This window comes from Tinamus guttatus, unplaced genomic scaffold, assembly GCF_059628265.1.
Source record: "Tinamus guttatus ecotype Peru unplaced genomic scaffold, ASM5962826v1 Tinamus_guttatus_pri_ptg000463l, whole genome shotgun sequence".
Classification (NCBI taxonomy): Eukaryota; Metazoa; Chordata; class Aves; order Tinamiformes; family Tinamidae; genus Tinamus; species Tinamus guttatus.
In genome coordinates, this window is record NW_028288997.1 from 423,451 (window position 1) to 440,223 (window position 16,773).

Sequence of the window (16,773 nt, forward strand, 5' to 3'; positions counted from 1 at the left end):
AGCCTCTGGTGTATGATCAGTTCTACAGTGAGCAAATAACACAGAATATTTCCAAAACATCCAAACTAAAGCCTGCTGCAGTCACAATCTTTCTCATGTCAGACAGAGAGAGGTTCAATTTTGTCCCTGGCAACACAGACAAGCAGCATCTCTTAACTGGAGAGCCAGAAGAGCACATCTGACTGAAAAAATAACAGGAAGGCACAGACTTGAGCAGAGAACATGCTTTATTGAGAAGTAGATACAAGAATAGCACATTCTACCACATCATGGGAACGGGGTTTAGCTTCTGCACAAGAATGGCCTTCTTGCCTACTCCACAAGAGATCTATTTCATTGGATAGTTTCATGAGTCTCTGGAGTTAGTACAGGAGCAAAGGGCAGATGACAGCAAAATTCAGCAATGCCCACAAAGTACACACCATGTACTGATGACCTGTTTTTTTTTTTTTTTAGGGAGGCAAAGAAAGGCAGAGACAACCATCAGAAGGGCCATGAAGAGCTCTTCCACATTAGGATGGGTCAGTGGTTAACAGGAAATGGCTCCTACCTACCAGTAACACTGCAAGGGCTTCTTTTCAGACACCGTTCAACGAGAAAGCATTAAAATGGCAACACTCTATGATGCTGCCCTTAGCTACTCCAAAATTGTCCCCACTTTTGATCTCACTGGAGCCATCTAGAAGACTTGTGGAACAAGGACAGTGGTTATACTTGAAAGCCATTGTATGATGGTTTCTTCTGGTGGTGCTGATGGGAGAGAGGAAGTAAAAGCTATTTTTTTTGTTGTTTGTTTTACAAAGACAAACAAGGATGCACTGTCAGAGAAGCAAACCATCCACACAGCTACCTGGAGCTGCCACTGATGCACAGAACGTACACTATAGGCAATCCAACAACTGATGATATTTGTATTACAGGGTTTCTGTGGCTGTTTGGACAAGGAAAGCATAAATGTGTGTGAAGTTAGTATTTCTCTCTTCAGTACAGAGAAAAAAAAATCCTCTCCAACAGAAAGAGACCTACAACTCAAGGAAGACTGCTCCGAGAAAAACATTTAAGGTAAAATACACTGAACAAACTGGGTTTGTGTAAAAAAAAAAAAAAAAAAAAAAAAGCCATCAACTCGAACAGATAAACTAGGAAACCAGTAACGTATAATCAAAGCAATCTCTCTAAAAGATGTGGAGCAATACCTGCTCCAGGAGTTTATAAAACAACTCTGAAATACCTCAGACTACGATGTTCTCACACACTTAGCCTTGACTCCTCCAGGGTAACACTACCACACCACTCAGGTACAAGTACGCAAGCTTCTGACTGCACAATATCAACTATGTGAAGACCTGCTATATTATAAGGAAATCACTGCTCGAAGAGGTGGCATGTTACCTTATTAAACTATTTGATACATGAAATGGAACAGTCCATCCGACAAGACTTGTGAAAAATGCTGAAGTCAGTGTAAGTTGCTGCTTGTTGGGAAACCAGACTTTCCCCAAATGAGCATTTTTAGACCTTGTTCAAAAGCCACAGAAGTTATCCATTACATAGAAGGAGCCTGAAGGAAGAAACAACCAGATTATAGACACAACACAACCTCATTGGAATAAGAACATGAGGGTAAGACCAGTGACTGGACAGGTACAGTACCAGATATCAGAACTCCTTGGGCCAGCGCTGCTAGGAGCATCGTTTGGGTCCTATACAGATCCAATCCTTGCAACCTCATTGAGGCCGAAACATAAAGTTCCTCAGAACTAGCGTCTGTGGTGTGCACAAAAGATCGGGGCCAGAACAGTACCAAGGGGAACGGATCTTTCGGGGCGGGTACTGTACCAGCCAATCACAACAGCAACAGACACAACAGAGATCCCTAGGGTGCTTCCTACTGCTGGGGTTCACTGGCTTCAGGAGTGACAGGTAGTTAAGTTCCCTTAGGAGGGGTCCATTTCAAACAGCTGGGATCCATTATCTTATTGCTGTTGGATCTTTTTGCCTCTTTGGCTATCCATTCATCAATCAGATCCTGGGGAAAAGAGTATGAAAGGGCAGGTTAAAACAAGTGATCTACAATGGAGAATTATCCATAGTACAAGATCAAACATCTAAGTCCACAAATCCACAAAGATGACTGGCCTGCTGTTTGCTTAGCATGATAATAACAACATCTCTTCTACATTGCTTTCTGGAAGCACTTCCAAAAATGATGAGTTACAAAGTCAAGTCTCAAGAAGGGAGAAATGAAAGAGAGAAGTTGTCATAGATTAGGGTATTTACACACTACGTGCCTTATATGTAATGAGGACACATGCAGGACTTGAGAGGATTCAAAGAATTCAGCCCACTACTAGGTCATCCGTTTGCCCTGTAAAGGGCAGGAAATAATGAGCAGAGCAATAAGAACATTGATCCACTGCTCCCCTACGAGCCACCCACAATGAGCAATGTTATTCCACACATCGGAATAAGGAACATCAACGCAGACTATTTTCACAATACTGAGGAATCAGGCTGGATGCCCAGATCATATTTTATCAGTTGAAGCATTTCACTCCAAAATTACAGTGTTCTCCCACTAGAATCAAACAGCTGGAAAGCCCAGCACAATGCAAAGGAAATACTGATTTTGTTTAGTTCTCTTACCTCAAATGTAACAGCTAAATATAAAGAAACAAAACTGCAGAAAGAGCCATCAAAAATCTTACCTGTCGTTTTAGGACAAGGTGTTTTCCCTTCCAGTACTTGAGCATCTGAAGTGCTTGTAATGTACTAACAATGTCGACGGGGTTCACTGCAGTCTCCTGGCTGATTTCTGCAAACCACAAAAGTCCTTTGCAATCACTCATATTTATTAGTTTTTAACTACAAATTTTAGGTTACTCCCTTTGTAACCATATCCGCCAAATGCCTTGCAGGATCTTCTTTGAAAAATCATTTTAAAAAGAAACCAGTACATACTTTCAAAGCTCAGCAAGCTGCCTTATCTCTAATGGTAGCAGGTTTGGGAAGAAGGGAAACACTCAGCTGTAAGAATACTCTGTTGAACTATGCCAGTACACAAACTCCTGCATTTATATGTTGTTTCTTCTAAAAACGAGATAAGCATGACCTGCCTTTCTGAGGAAGAAAGTAACATGCACAGAAATGTTCCTCAACCAATTCACTACAAGCTTATCTAGCTTGAAGACTTACCTTTTATAGAGATCTCTTTTCCTTGGAAATTATGCAGGTAACGAAGGAGAACTTCCTTCCAGTAACTACGATAACTGATGAGACCTAAATCAGACAGAGGTCGCTCTGGAGAGCCAACTTTTTCTTCTACTTTGGAAAGCAAATAGCCTGTAAAGGAAAGAAAATTGATTTATCTCTCCTAAACTAGTCTCTCCTGACTGTTACTTTCTTTACAACATGCCGAAATTGGCTCTAATCAAAACTGATCAAGAGCCAACAAAGATATGTTTCTGGGTGAAATTGTACATGTTGGACAGAAAATATTTCCAAAATATCACTCTTCCATGCCATTCTTCAAAAGGAGCTCAATTTCTTCTTCTAATTAACTACTACCTAGCAGTTGGTTGGCAATTAAAGTGCAGATTGGAAGTACTGCTGACCTTTACCAATATTGATATGATTCAAGACGCACTTGAAAAGAATGATGAGGGGTTAACGTGGGTGTTTTACCTACGTGTTTTCTCTACCTTACACATAACATTACAGGTGTATGAAGCACGTAAAAGACATTTCCTTGCTTGGCTAATTCTGTCTAATCCTTAAAACACCAGTATGAGAAAACTGAAACACCTAAGACAGGGATTTCTGCTTCATTTCATAGCCATTATCAGCAGGTTTTGCTGCAGGTTTATACTTACTGAAATCAATGAGCATTTTGCCATAACCTTGTCTCATATATTGAGGCATTGTCAGGATACAAGAAACGTTGTAGTTGAGAAAAGAGTTCTTCTCCTAAAAACAAGGACACAGAGAAGGTATCTTAACAGGTCTTGATTTGTGCAAGCAATGGGTGTATCATAATCCCGACAGACTGAACAAGCCTGTGCAACTGATATAATACAAGGTGAATGGAACAGGCATAGAAAAACCTGCCTAACAACTACCAAGTAACACGATCACCCTTCAGCTACCAACCTGCCATACTGTCTTCTACTCTAAGATTTTCCTTCCTCCAAATACTTTATTAAAAATCATGGTGACTTATAATTATTTTAAGGAGTGTATTTTTATTTATCATTATTTATCATTACCTTTGCCTACATTTAAGAAAGCGTTTCATCTCTTACAGGCAGTAGTTTATTTGAACTGATTTGTTTTTTGCTAGCAATGAGGAAAGATGCTACAGCAAAGCACCTGCAACTGCTGAAGCAAATAATATGAACCACTCATGAAGATCAGCTTTAAAACTTTACCTTTCCTAAAAGGCAACAAATTCTGAGGTGGCAAAAATTCTGAATAATCTGTGTCCTAAATCTCATTCCAGTGAGGTAATAGTAAAGAAAACATATATTTTTTTTTCAACTAACCTTGGAGAAATACCCTATCAGGTGACATCCAGTGTTGTCAGCTTCTGTCATGACATAAAAGAGGAAGGGTTCAACGTCATAATACAAAGTTTTATGGTCCAAGAAAAGTTTTGCCAGCAGACAGAGGTTTTGACAGTAGATCTAGAAGCAAAGAGAGAACACGGCATATCTCTTTATTACATTGGAACATTCCTAAAGTGCACAAAAACAGAGATGGAAAAATCAGAACAAAGTCCTGAACCAATTGAGAAATAACATGCAGCCTTTCAGATAAAGCACTTGTATCAGGAAAAAAATCCATCTATGATAAAGCTTGATAAGCCTATGTACTAAATAGAAGAACTCTCAAAGATGGGAAATTAAGTCTGTGACATCAATCTCTGAGTGCCTGAGACATCACATACTCAGAGAAGGAGAACAGAAGGTTGAAAGAAAACAGGATCTCTGCTTGCTTGCACTGTATTTGTATTAATCCTGTAATTCAAGGTCACCTGTACTGACTGGAGAAGACTCCTCCCAACATCTGACAGTGCAAAATTTAGCTGCTGAATTTGTTTGTTCTTGTCTCTGAAGCCTTCCAGACCAAACACAACTAGAGACAGAGCACAAGCATCGTGCACTAGTACTGAGCTCCTACTTGCAGCTGAGTGGGAGATAGGTTGCAAGAATGAACAAAATAGATTCTAGGAACCTTTTAAAATTAGAGAAAGGCCATTCACATTCTGTTGTTCTACAGGGAAAGCAGAGCACTGCACATGTGAAAGATGGAACCCACATTCAAGGCTGGCCCATGACCATGGTCAGTTACCTTATTCTTTTTCCCATCGACTTCAAACACTGAAATGGAGCCTTTGCGGTAGATTTCGTCACCTGGTGGGTGTTTCCACACACATTTTGCCTAAAGAGGAAAACAAAGTTAGGGTGACACTGCCTTTCAAAACTGCACCAAATATTCTCTCATCACATGGAAAAGACAAGACCTTCAAGTGCACAACTCACCTAACATCTCCAGCCCCACATCAGTGTTTGAAGTTCAAGAATCAGGTCTGCCCTAAGTCTTACCATGTGTCTACGCAGTATTGTCTGGCTCTTCATATATTTGAGACAGAATTCGCACATGTAGAGACGTCCCAGCCGAGCATACTCCTCTGGGTAGGGAGAATGATACCAGGTATCCAGCTCGTAACGGCCAAAGGCAATTGTTTTAATCATATTGCTGCCTTCTGTGATCTGGCCCTGGAGTCGCAATTTTTCCTGCACAGGTACCACAAAACCCAGAAAACAGTCAGATTGCTGAATAAAGACATGCGCTGTAAGCCATACTAGGAGTCAGAAGTCTCACCAAGTCCTCAGAAGCTCGTGCTTGTGCTCTTCGGAAAAGCTCAAGGTCATACTCACTGGTCAGGTTTTCAAGCAGAGGTTCTCTAGTATTGCCGTAAGTTTGTCTGTGCTCCTGAAGGAATAAAACAATTGCTTTTTGTAGCTATGCTGCTAATAAACTTGATTCTCACAGCTTTTTGCAGCTGAATGTTGCAGGATGTCTGAGAAAGCCAACTCCCACTTAATAGTCTCATTCCAGAGAAGAAAGAAAAAATAAAAATGCTTCTTTTACCATGTATTTTTCTTTTTGCTCCTTGCTTAGTCCTGAGTTCCTTTTCTTCCTGAGCTCAGCTACTTTCTCCTTGTACCGCAGCTGTCTCTCTGTTGGTGCCTAAAAGAAACCAGAGGTGGAAGTCTTCAGTAGGTGGAAAATTTGGGTAGGTTTCACCTACTTCAAAACTATCTATTCACCTTCCAACCCCAGACGACCTATGTCCCAGCTTCCATTTGTTACTTGTGGACCAAGTCACAGACATTTGACATGCAACATTAAATCCCTGGAACACTACAACAAAATATTTTTGTTCAAGTATTACATTGATGAAGTATGACAGTGGCACATCCCAGCAACCTATATCCTTTTTGATTCAGAAACTAAAATTTATAGTTTTCAGCGCTGCTGAGAAAACATTTCAGGTGCAACAAGTGTGTAAACTCAGAAATACTTTTCTCTGCCAATGCACCCTAGGCTCACAAGACAGAACTGCGTTCCTTATCCACTATTTAATCATGTGGAAAAGCTCACAGCTTATTCACAAATTCATACTGACTCCAAAGCTTATGAACTGAAAAATGCAATTCCCCCAGTTTCATTCTTTTGGACTTAGTCAGAGTAAAGCTTAGTATTATAGTTCTGCAGAAATTCTGTTGTCATATACATCAAAGCACACAGAAAAGATTATCCTGAGAAGAGCTCCAGCCTCCTTTGTAATAATGGCACCTCTGCGCTCACCTCTTAAGGGACACAATGCATGTCCCACGCTCAAACACACTGGAGGTGACAAATGGGGAGTGCCAGGACTCAGCACAATAGCTCATTCGAGACAAGGGAGAGGAAGTGCTTGTCACTGAAAACCACAAGCTGAGTTTTTCTCCTTCTAGCTGAGCAGGCACTCTATTATGTGCGGATTGCCTACCTGGTGTCTGGTGGCATGTCTGTTGTTGTCATCCTGCCGATGGGCCAACATCCTCTCCTCAATTTGTTTATCCCGGCTTTGTGCTCGCACCTGGAAGTCCAAACTCATCTGTCAGTACTGCAGCAAACTCTGTCAAAGCCTTTCTCTTCTCTATTTCTGTCTAGGTGAATTCTCTGAGCTGTAATTCACAGATTATGCGACACACCCATGTCACTAAAGACATGCTATCTCCACTTTCTTTTGAAAATGACATTCCATGGCATTTTGTTTCATAAAATTATCAGCTGGAACAGGAGACTCACTCACCTTGCACTCATCTGCTGAAAGATTATGATACAGTGGACATCCTGATATGGAGAAGTGTCGCTCATGTTTTCCAGTCAGGTGTCCTGTAAATGATCAGGAAAAATAGCTTTTAGGATATAATAATAAAGAAATTTAAAAAAGAGTCTAGATGGTCAGATACCATGCAAGCGCTTCTGAAAGGACAGGCTAAGTTTATTGTCAGTATGATGGGATGAACACATTTGATGGTTCATAGGATCTTTTTAGGGAAAAAAAAAAAGGAGTACAAAAGCTCAAAATCTGCATTCCACACAAGCAGCCAGACATTAATTAGAGGACTGCACTAATCTGCTTCTAGCCAAAAACACCTTGTGAAAGAATATACCCACAGATGTACTCTATCTCCCATCTCTACACCCACTTCCCAGGAATGTTGCTGATACTAATTAAACACAGACTGTCAGGAAGTATGAATTCAATTGAGTAGGACTTTGAATGTTACATCAGAAAGGCAAAAGCCAACTCGTTAATCCTCAAGTTGAGATTACCTAAAGAGTTACAACCAGGAGTGGGACATTTCATGTTGAAATTGTAGCTCTCGTGGAAGCGGCGGCGCTTAGGGCGGTGAGACAGGTCACTTCCCGAATCCTTCATGGACATGTCCTTGGCAATGCTCTCATCATGGGATACGTTTGGACTGGAGATATCAATATCGGACTCGGAGGAAGGGGCATTTCCCGTAGGGGTGCGAGGTGGAGACTCATCGTGATCTGCTGCATTTTTAGTGTCTGAATAAGCATCAAGATGTTACAAATTAACAAAAAGAAAGCTTTCAAAAAAAATAAGTAATGCACCCTCAGAGAACAAAGCAGGTGCCCTTTCTGTCAGCATTTTGCTAACTCTTAGAGCCTCCCTGCACCCCACATACCTCTATCGGAAAAGTCAACCACTTGCTCAGTTTCTGATCCAGAGGAACGGGTCTGTCGAAGCGGGTATTTTTTTGGAGTCACGGGAGTGGGCTGCTGTTGGCTGCGAGTTACTCTCCTCGTGGAATAAACAGGCTCTTCTGCTCCAAATGATGGTGGATTGCGAACTGGGCTGGAATCTAATTCAACAGAGACACCAAAATTAACCTCACAAAAAAAAAAAACACCGTAAGGAGCTAAACTCACATACACTCTAAAGTGCGATATCAACCTCAGAAAGCTGGATATCAACAGTTCTGTCATCCTGCAGCTCAGAATTACCTGTTACCACATGGAATGCTCTGTTGTTCTGAGATTAAATATATGACACTATAGCCAATACTGAGAAATCTACACCTATATCAACTTTCTCTGGACTTATTTATTTAACTAGTAATTACAAAACAGGTCCCTTCTGGAAAGGTAAAGAACCATTGCTTTAAATAAATGCTACTGGTGTTTAAGGAATCCTTGGGAACACAGGGCCACTTCTGGTGTGGAAGCATACAAAATAACTGTCAATATATAGACTACATTCACTGCAGAACAGCTCCAACAAGCCATGAAAGCTCACCTTGCCTTGCAATACAGAAAGGACCCAAACGAACCAGGCTTTCAGTCCCGAAAACCTTCACTGTACAGGGACCGTGTAACTAGTTTAGTACGTTTGTGAATAATTAGATGGCAAGTAAAATTTTAGAGATCTCAGGGGAAAAAAAAGTCAAAGCTGGAAGCAGAATCAGAATTTTTAAATCTTCTTTTGCTTAAAAGGTGGATTTACTTTTTAAGCAAAATATACTGGATTCTTGACTTTCACACCAATATAATTTTTAGACTGTATCACCCAATAAGTGTGTATTGCCTCGTTTCTACAACATGCATTTACAAAGACTGCTCTTTTCCGCGGTACCACAATATCCAAGGACAAATACATTTACACATACCTATATAAAAATTTACTTCAACATAACCTCAGCACACTTTTAAGCCCCAGAGACTAGCAAAACGCAGCACACCCAGCCTCCTGCCACTGAGGGGAATAACATTTTTACCTTGGGAGCTTTGGCTGAGCCTGGCCGAGGAGCGGGTGACGCGGGCCGAGCGCCGGGAGGTGCCATCGCTTTCGGAGCTGTCCGTGTGCTCGGGATCGGTGGAGAAATCCGAGTCCTCCGTGCCGTCGGAGCTGCTGCCGGCGTTCCTCTGCAACACCACACGCGCGGGCATGAGCGCGGCGGCGGGCAGCGGGCATGCTGCGCTTACGCGGGGGACATCAGGTTCTGGAGGGCTAATTTCGAGTTTGTGACGACGCTTTAGCGAGGAAGAAGCGCCGGGAGATTCGCCCTCGGGCCGCGCTCCCCGGAGATACCTCAGGCGGCCGCGGGCGGAGCCGCCGCCACCTCAGGCGAGGAGCGAGGCGCCCGCCAGGCCCCGCGCGCACCTTTGTTTTGCGCCCAGCCGCGACGCGCCGGCCCCGGCCAATCGCAAGCCGCGGGGGAGGGGCCGCATGGGGCCGCCCGCCAATAGCGCCTCGCAGGAGCGAAGAGGCGTGGCCAGACAACGTGATTGACGGAAGCCGCCAGCCAATCGGGGCGAGCATGGCTCCTGCAGAAACATCCCCACCCTCCCAGAGCGGGGTGGGGGAAGGGAAAGGGGGAGAAACAAGGCACGCGCAGGGAGATGACCGTTGGGGGCGTAGGGAGGCAGCTCCGGCGGCCAATCATCGGCCAGAGCAGAGGAGCAGCAGAGCCAACCCGCGGCCAGCTCTCCTGCTAGCCGCCCAATCGGAAAAGCCGAAAGGCGGGACGCACTGAAGGAGGGGGGAGGGGAAACGGCTGCCGTTGGGGGCGCTGAGTGATGTTTAATGACGGCCAATCAGCACCCAGCAGGCCTCCGCGGGAGCCAATCAGGGAGGAGCGGGGGCGGGCACTGGCGGGTGAAGGCCGCTATTTTCCCGCAGATTTGCGGCCCAGGAGCGGCGGCTCGGGGGTGCCGCAAAGGGGGGAGGTTGTGGTCTATGTTTGCCGCCCTCCTGCCGGCGGCCCCAGCGCCCCACCGGCTTCGCTCACCTTCCTGCGCGGCATCCTCGGTGGGGGCGGGGGCAGCGAGGCGGGCTGCTCCCCGGCCCGCGAAGCGGCCGTCGCCGCCGCGTTAGCGCCGGCGGGCTCCGTGGTGACGGCCGTGTCTCCCCTCCTGCGGCACGGCGGTTGCGGCGGCGCCAGTTCCCTGCTCGGTCCCTCACGCTTCCGCCGGGACGCGGTCCACACCCCCGTCACGTGACGCGCAGCCAGCCTCACGCCAGCGGGGGCTGCCATCTTGGATGCGGGCAGGTATCCTGGAGGTTGTGCTGACAGTGAAGCTGTCGGCGGCCATCTTGGGTGCGGGTGTGAAGCCATCCGGGACGCCCCTCTGTTTTCCTTGGAGAGCCATGTTGGATGCGGGCAAGCCGAGCCCTCCCGCTGCGGCCATGTTGAGGCCTGGCAGGGACGCGCCGTCGGGCGGAGGGAGGAAGGCGGTGAGTGCGTCCCCGTTGCTCTCGCGGGGGCGGCGGGCGGTGCCGGGGCCTCCCTGCGAGGGGGGAGCCGGGGCCTGCGGGAAGGAGAGGCCTGGCCCGGGTCCGGCCTCCTCCCTGGGCTGGGCCTGGGGTGGCACCAGCGGCCCTGCCACGAGCACCCCGGGCCCAGGGACCGGCCTGGCCCTAGTGCTCCCCATCCCTGAGCTGCCATCAGGCCAATGCTGCCTTAGACATCGCATCCCAAAAGCGTTAGGGACCTAACGGTGCCTAAATGCAGCAGCAGGGTGCTTTAATTAAAGGACTTGAAGAAAAATAAAGGTGTTTAGTCAAACCCCAATCTTCTTGTAACTAGTTCTAGTTCCCCATAGGATTATAAAATTCTTAAGGCCTAATCCTGTAACTACGTGTGCGTGCCTTCCATAGTCACACAGGCGGTGCTATTTAATTCAAAATTGTTCCCACCCCCAGGTGTAGCGGAGTCCCCTTGGCAGCGCCGAAGGGCCAATTTACAGACGAGCTCGGAGCGGAGACCCTCGGCTTTCCCCCCGCCCAGAGGAATGGGAACCGGTACCGCGGTACGTTGCATGGGGCTCTGCAGGTTGGTTGCAAATCGGCACACGCCTGATATAAAAATTGCCCATATAAATCACAGGAAAAGTCGGAATGGGGAACAGCTCGTTAATAAGTCTGCTTATTTTAATTGATGAATTTTTTGAGGGGGTAGCAGAAGAAAACCCTGTCGTCTTGCTTTTTCCCAGGCTACAACTGCCCATTACAGATATGACCCTAGTGTTAAAGGGAAAAACAGATTTGTTAACAAAACTAGTGTGCTGTTCTCTTCTTGCTACCTTGTTTTTCTCCTGCAGTTGTAGCCCCTTCTCCAAATTACAAATCAGTCCATAGACCTCAGCATCGCGGCAGTGCAGGACTGAGCTATTAGCGCAGAGTGTGATGGATCCTTGCTTTGGTGGGAGGAGCTGAAGTGAAATTGCAGATTTTTTTTTTTTGCAAGCAAAATAGCATTTAAGATAGTCTGGGACTTAACGGAATTTAAAATTGCAGTTGAAATACTATTATGCTAGGCTAATGGACATTATATTTTCAATTTATTAGATTGCCTTGAAACTTTGCATTTGATTCATTTGGGATAATATTCAGCAAGAAAAAGAATGAGCTAACACTATAGCTCCAAAGGGCAGTGGGAATGGAAACAGCAGAGCTGTCCTTAATGGAAGGAAAAGGGAGGAGTTAGTCTGTACACTCTGTAATTGCTCATTTATCACATTTTCTGTGAGACAAAGCACGTTTTGCAAAAGTGAGTATTTCTAGTATTGCAAATTAATGGACAACTCTAATGGAAATGTTATGGGACAGTTAGGAGCAATGAGAAAAGACTTAAAAGGACTTATAAATTGCACCTTCATCTTGGATTCTACTTAATGCAAGAAGAGATAAATCCGTGGTACAAAACCTGATAATTAGCTTAAAAGCTGATTGTAACATGGATAACTGCAAAGTCCAAACACATTCAATTCCCTTGAACACTTGCATAGATTAAAAGGAGTAAAGGCTCTAATGACCATACAAAAAGCTGCAGATCACCACATCCTGTTGCAGTATTTGCCTATCAGTGATAGCTGGAAGGTTTCTCTTTTTAAAACTATATATCATATGAAAGCTGCAGCTCTTAGTTGTCTTGGCTATGCAAGTAAAATATTAATTAGAACTCCCAGCTGCTAGTGGAATTCCTGAGTGAGGCAAACTGTTTATGTTACTGCATATTAGCAGATTTATCGCTGCTAGCAGGATGTTATTGGAAAAACAAAGCGGGAGAACCGCAGTGGGTGGCACTCAGTAACTTTCCTAGAGGTGGCAAGACTTGAACAGAAGCCAGTTCCCATGTTCTCCGAAGGGCTGCTAGCATTTAAACTCGCAGTGCAAACTGTGCATCCTCTGTGCTGTTCGTGTGCTAGAGCCCACAGTGCGTGTGTGGAGGTGAGGGATGAGATGGGAACACGGCCCATGTTGGCTGAGCTCATGCTCTCAGGAAGAGCAACAGGCTCAGATCACATTATGCCCCCTCTAGAGCTTGCAAAAAACGTTTCTGTATAGGTATACCTATGAGGAGCACTAACTAGAGATATAAATTCTCAGGTGCAGCTAGGAAAGGCATTATTATTGCGTTTCAGTTCAAAACTCAGCCTCAAATTGGGAGACTTCTGGCAAAAAATAAATTTGGTTTCTTTCTGAAGGTGGCTATGTGCAGGATAAAGGCAGTCCATGATGATGTCCCAGCCTTTGGTATTGCAGAAGTTTCATCCCTCGTGTTAGTGGGAGCCTAAATTCTAGGTCTGTTCTGTGGCAAAACGTGGATGGATGTGGGATGTGTTCACAGGAGCAGCCTGCCTTGTTTGGCCACTAGATGTCAGTGCATGAAGCCCCTTGGCCATGAGCAGGCCAGAGAAGTCAGGACCAGGACTTCTCTAGGTGCAAAATTAATTTAAAAATAAATAAATAAATAAAAACTATAAGGACCTCCAGGGGAGGTGAATTTCCATAATCAAATTCTTGAGGCAGACCTGCAACTCTTAACTGTGTCAGAATTTTCCAAGTAGGACCCAGGAGGAGGAATTTCCTGATTTCCTATCAGCAGGAAGCTTAGCAAGTGCTAGCTAGAAGTCTGGATATTGGGCTCATCACCCACATGAGTGATTGTGAAATCAAGACAAGCAGATAACTCAGCACAAGGTCTGCAAAGCAAGCAGGCACCAAGGGAGGAGATCAGAGTTTGAATTTATCCCATGCATTTTTGGGGGATGTGAGGGGTTTTTGTTTTTTTTTTTGTTTGTTTGTTTTTTTTTTTTTTTTTTGGTGGAGGGATTTACCTTGAACTTGGTTTAGATTTGGGTGGATCTGGACTTGAAGTATAAATAAGCTAGTAAAGCTCCTGGATATGTGCCATGCATTTTGCTGAAGGTCTTGCAGAACCCAACCAGCCAGAGGCGGGTAGGAGAATCTCAGTAAAACTTCGACAAAATCCTTACACTCACTCTTTCCTCTAGGACTCCAACATTCAGGCATCTGAGTACAGCCAGTGTTTTCTGGCATCAGAAGCAAGGTCAAGCCAGTTTGGCCTACGTTAGTGTTTTTTTTCCTTTTCTGTTTTTGTTTGTTTTTAATTTTAACAGAAAAGGAATCCAGTCTGAGTTTTCTGAAGGCAGTTTTTTCCACTTAGTTACAGCTGAATATAGCTACACTTCCTGATTCTTTCTCTCTGCCTTCTCTTGAGTCTCATGGTATATTCTGTTTTATTAAATAACTGCAGTAACTTTGTTGGGCCCCAGCATCCTGATAGGCCAGACTTTTATGCCATCCTTGTCCTGATCCTCCTAAAATTGTTTTTTTTGAGGGGCTTCTCTTGCCTGCTTTACACTTGTGATCTGCTTCTTTCATGCATTCCTTTCAGTCTAGGCAGTGCTCTCCAACTGCCTGGCACTGGTGTTAATGTCCTGCTTCCGAATCAATCAAGTCCATCCCCTGCTTCCTCAAAGGAAAACTCTGCTCATGCTGTTCAGTCCCACAGCCTTTCACAGGTATAAGAAGTGTTTGTCACCGAGGATGACGCTGACATGGGAAGTGAAGGTGACACTTTAATCCCTTTTGGCATTTTTTGAGCCTACCCTGTGGGCAATTTTCCATAAAACTGACTGGGAATGTGGGCAAGGAGCAGCAGAGACTTTGTAGTCTTAAAATAAAAATTTGGAAAACAACTAGCACCAGGCTGGTATATTGAGCAATGCAGTTGCTGGGATGGTCTGGCTTAACTCCATCAATCTGGCTTTTTTTCTGTTTAGTCAGGTTTATCTTCCCTGATTTCCTTGGGCACCCAGATTACACAGATTACCTCTGTGCTTGATTTCTGGCCTTAAAAACTAGGAGCATCAAATACCAGATCAAATGTACATTCTCAATACAAAATGGGTGGAGAACAATAGACTATCTGGAAGAGATGCATTATGAGACAGGATCAGCACCTTTCACACACCAGTTTGGATTAGGGAATATGATCACTGTCCTTCATTCCTCTAGGTAGAGGAAAAAGTCTGTCTTGGAGACACTTTTCAAGCAAGCACGGGTGGGGTGAGCACTGTTTGTGTTCTTCAGAGGGCTCGTGTCCTGTTTGAAGTGCACTGCAGCAAAATGGCTCGTCCTGGGATAATGTTTGTGCCAGCTGGAACTACTGATTTCCTTTAATACTCCTGTTTTCATAATTTATCCATGGCAAAAAAACTGTTCCTTCCCATATGAACTTTTGGCTAGTATAGCTCTGAGGTGAGCCAAGTAGGTTATTTTTTCTTCAGTGTCTGCATTTTTTCCTAATTGCCCTGTGCCAGTTACCACAGTTTTCTTTACCTATGCTTCATAATTCATGGGTTCCATGTTCTGGAAAAGTTCAGCAGCCTTTCTAAAAGAGACTGCTTGGGGACTGCTTTGTATCTGTGAAGGAACAGTATTCTTGTGCCAAATACAGCCCTTTATGTAAACAATATTTCCCTCTATCACTTTTCTAACCCTTTCTAATCTAATTGAGTTGCAGGGAGTAGGAAGGCAGTGCCTGAGCAGCCACGCTTGGCCAGACAGCAGCTGGTGGGTGACTGGAGCTCTGGCTGCTGGGTCTCCTCTGTGCCACCAACACCAGTAGTTGCTATAAAAGCAAGTTGGAAACAGCCCATGCTTCAGCCAGCATGTCACAAATGAGCTAAGAAACTTCATCCCTGCTCCATCCCTTCCCTGGAGTGGAGGGAGAAGGTGCAGGGTCGATGCAGTGGGAGGAAGAAACCTAAGCAGCAGCAGAGGATGTCAGAAGTGTCAGATACATTTTGCTCTATCTTTGCCTGCACCAGACAGCACTGCTAGAGTATTTATTTAAATGAACACTGTTCTCATACTTCTGAATCCCTCTCCTGCTTTGTATTGATTTCTCAGTACTTGACTGACTTCCTCTCCTTGGTCTCTGTATTCCTTTACAGGCTCCATTATGGTGTTGGCAGGGCTGGGTATCAGTGATTACTTTTAAGAGCTCTTTTCCTTTTTGGTGTATTGATGATTCATACTATTAGGAAAGGCTTCCTGCCTTTCCATGGCTTAGTGGAAAAAAAATTGTTGAACGATGTCTCCTTAATTTTAACAGGGCTTTACTCTTCCCAAAACTCCCACTGTATTTGCTGTGATCAGACTGCAAAACAGCTTGGCTCGCCTGGTGAATAACTGTTAGTCTCTTTTAATAAATAAACTGCAGTTTTATTTATCTTACTCTTCTATAGAGCTTTTCATCTCAAAACATTTGAGTGCAGAAGCTGTCCAGTAGGGAAATGCAGCCATCCCTCATGGGGATAGAGTGGGAGGCAGACAGGCAGGCATTTTACTCCACAGTTTAGTGAGAGGAATTTTCCTCAAGGACAATGAGGGAGTGCTTAGCCCTGTGTGCTAAATGACCCTTTGATCTTCCACATTCACGCTCAGCTGATCAGGACTTTAAATCTAAGCTCTCTCTCCCTCCTACCCATAGCAAGCAGCAAAAAATATAATCTCATTTAGGACTTGAGCGATGGGCCAGAATGATAGGACTGCAGTGAAATTGTTCATTTTTGCACATTTCCTACTTAGCAGCAACTTCAAGTGAAGCTGACGCCATTAGTGAATGTTGGTTAGTAGCAGTTCTGGGGTGTCCAATAGGCTGTGCTTGAAAGGGAGAATGGGAAAGGGACGGCCTGTTTTTATAAATATTTGAGATAATAGTTTTATAAATAAATACTGAAGAGCTGGACAGTGCTGCGCTGCTTTCAAAGGCTGCTTTCTGGAGCACATTGCATAGGTCAGTACACAGCCACAGGATATATCTGATAATTCTGAAGCGTTGTGGTGGTTGCTGGTGCCCTTTGGGGCTCTGCAAA

The 16,773-nt window shown here is 44.6% G+C and overlaps 1 protein-coding gene across 3 annotated transcripts; it reads right to left on the reverse strand.

Moving 5' to 3' along the window:
* Nucleotides 1-1,580: 1,580 nt before the first annotated feature.
* Nucleotides 1,581-10,505, reverse strand: KAT7 (lysine acetyltransferase 7). 3 transcript variants are annotated; one of them, XM_088532641.1, is made up of 15 exons: nucleotides 10,374-10,505; nucleotides 9,360-9,507; nucleotides 8,271-8,447; nucleotides 7,891-8,130; nucleotides 7,364-7,446; nucleotides 7,058-7,147; nucleotides 6,154-6,252; nucleotides 5,884-5,994; nucleotides 5,604-5,795; nucleotides 5,350-5,439; nucleotides 4,542-4,682; nucleotides 3,873-3,966; nucleotides 3,196-3,342; nucleotides 2,709-2,815; nucleotides 1,581-2,029 (listed from the first exon to the last, which is right to left on the reverse strand). In XM_088532641.1, exons 1-15 carry the CDS (start codon nucleotides 10,386-10,388, stop codon nucleotides 1,928-1,930), a joined length of 1,836 nt encoding a protein of 611 aa, XP_088388767.1. In that variant the 5' UTR covers nucleotides 10,389-10,505; the 3' UTR covers nucleotides 1,581-1,927. The 3 variants fall into 3 exon arrangements, with proteins under 3 accessions (XP_088388767.1, XP_088388765.1, XP_088388766.1); XM_088532639.1 differs by lacking the exon at nucleotides 10,374-10,505 and having other exon boundaries at nucleotides 9,360-9,546; XM_088532640.1 differs by lacking the exon at nucleotides 10,374-10,505 and having other exon boundaries at nucleotides 7,364-7,441; nucleotides 7,886-8,130; nucleotides 9,360-9,546.
* Nucleotides 10,506-16,773: the final 6,268 nt, after the last annotated feature.

Bases quoted from the DNA above. Each gene is read 5' to 3' on its own strand.
- KAT7 (XM_088532639.1), bottom strand. From the start codon at position 9,531: ATGCCCGCGCGTGTGGTGTTGCAGAGGAACGCCGGCAGCAGCTCCGAC. The intron at 7,447-7,890 runs GTAATCTCAACT...GATCATTTACAG, and splicing joins TCCTGGTTGTAACTCTTTAG to GACACCTGACTGGAAAACAT. The intron at 2,816-3,195 runs GTAAGTCTTCAA...TGTGGTTTGCAG, and splicing joins AAAAGAGATCTCTATAAAAG to AAATCAGCCAGGAGACTGCA.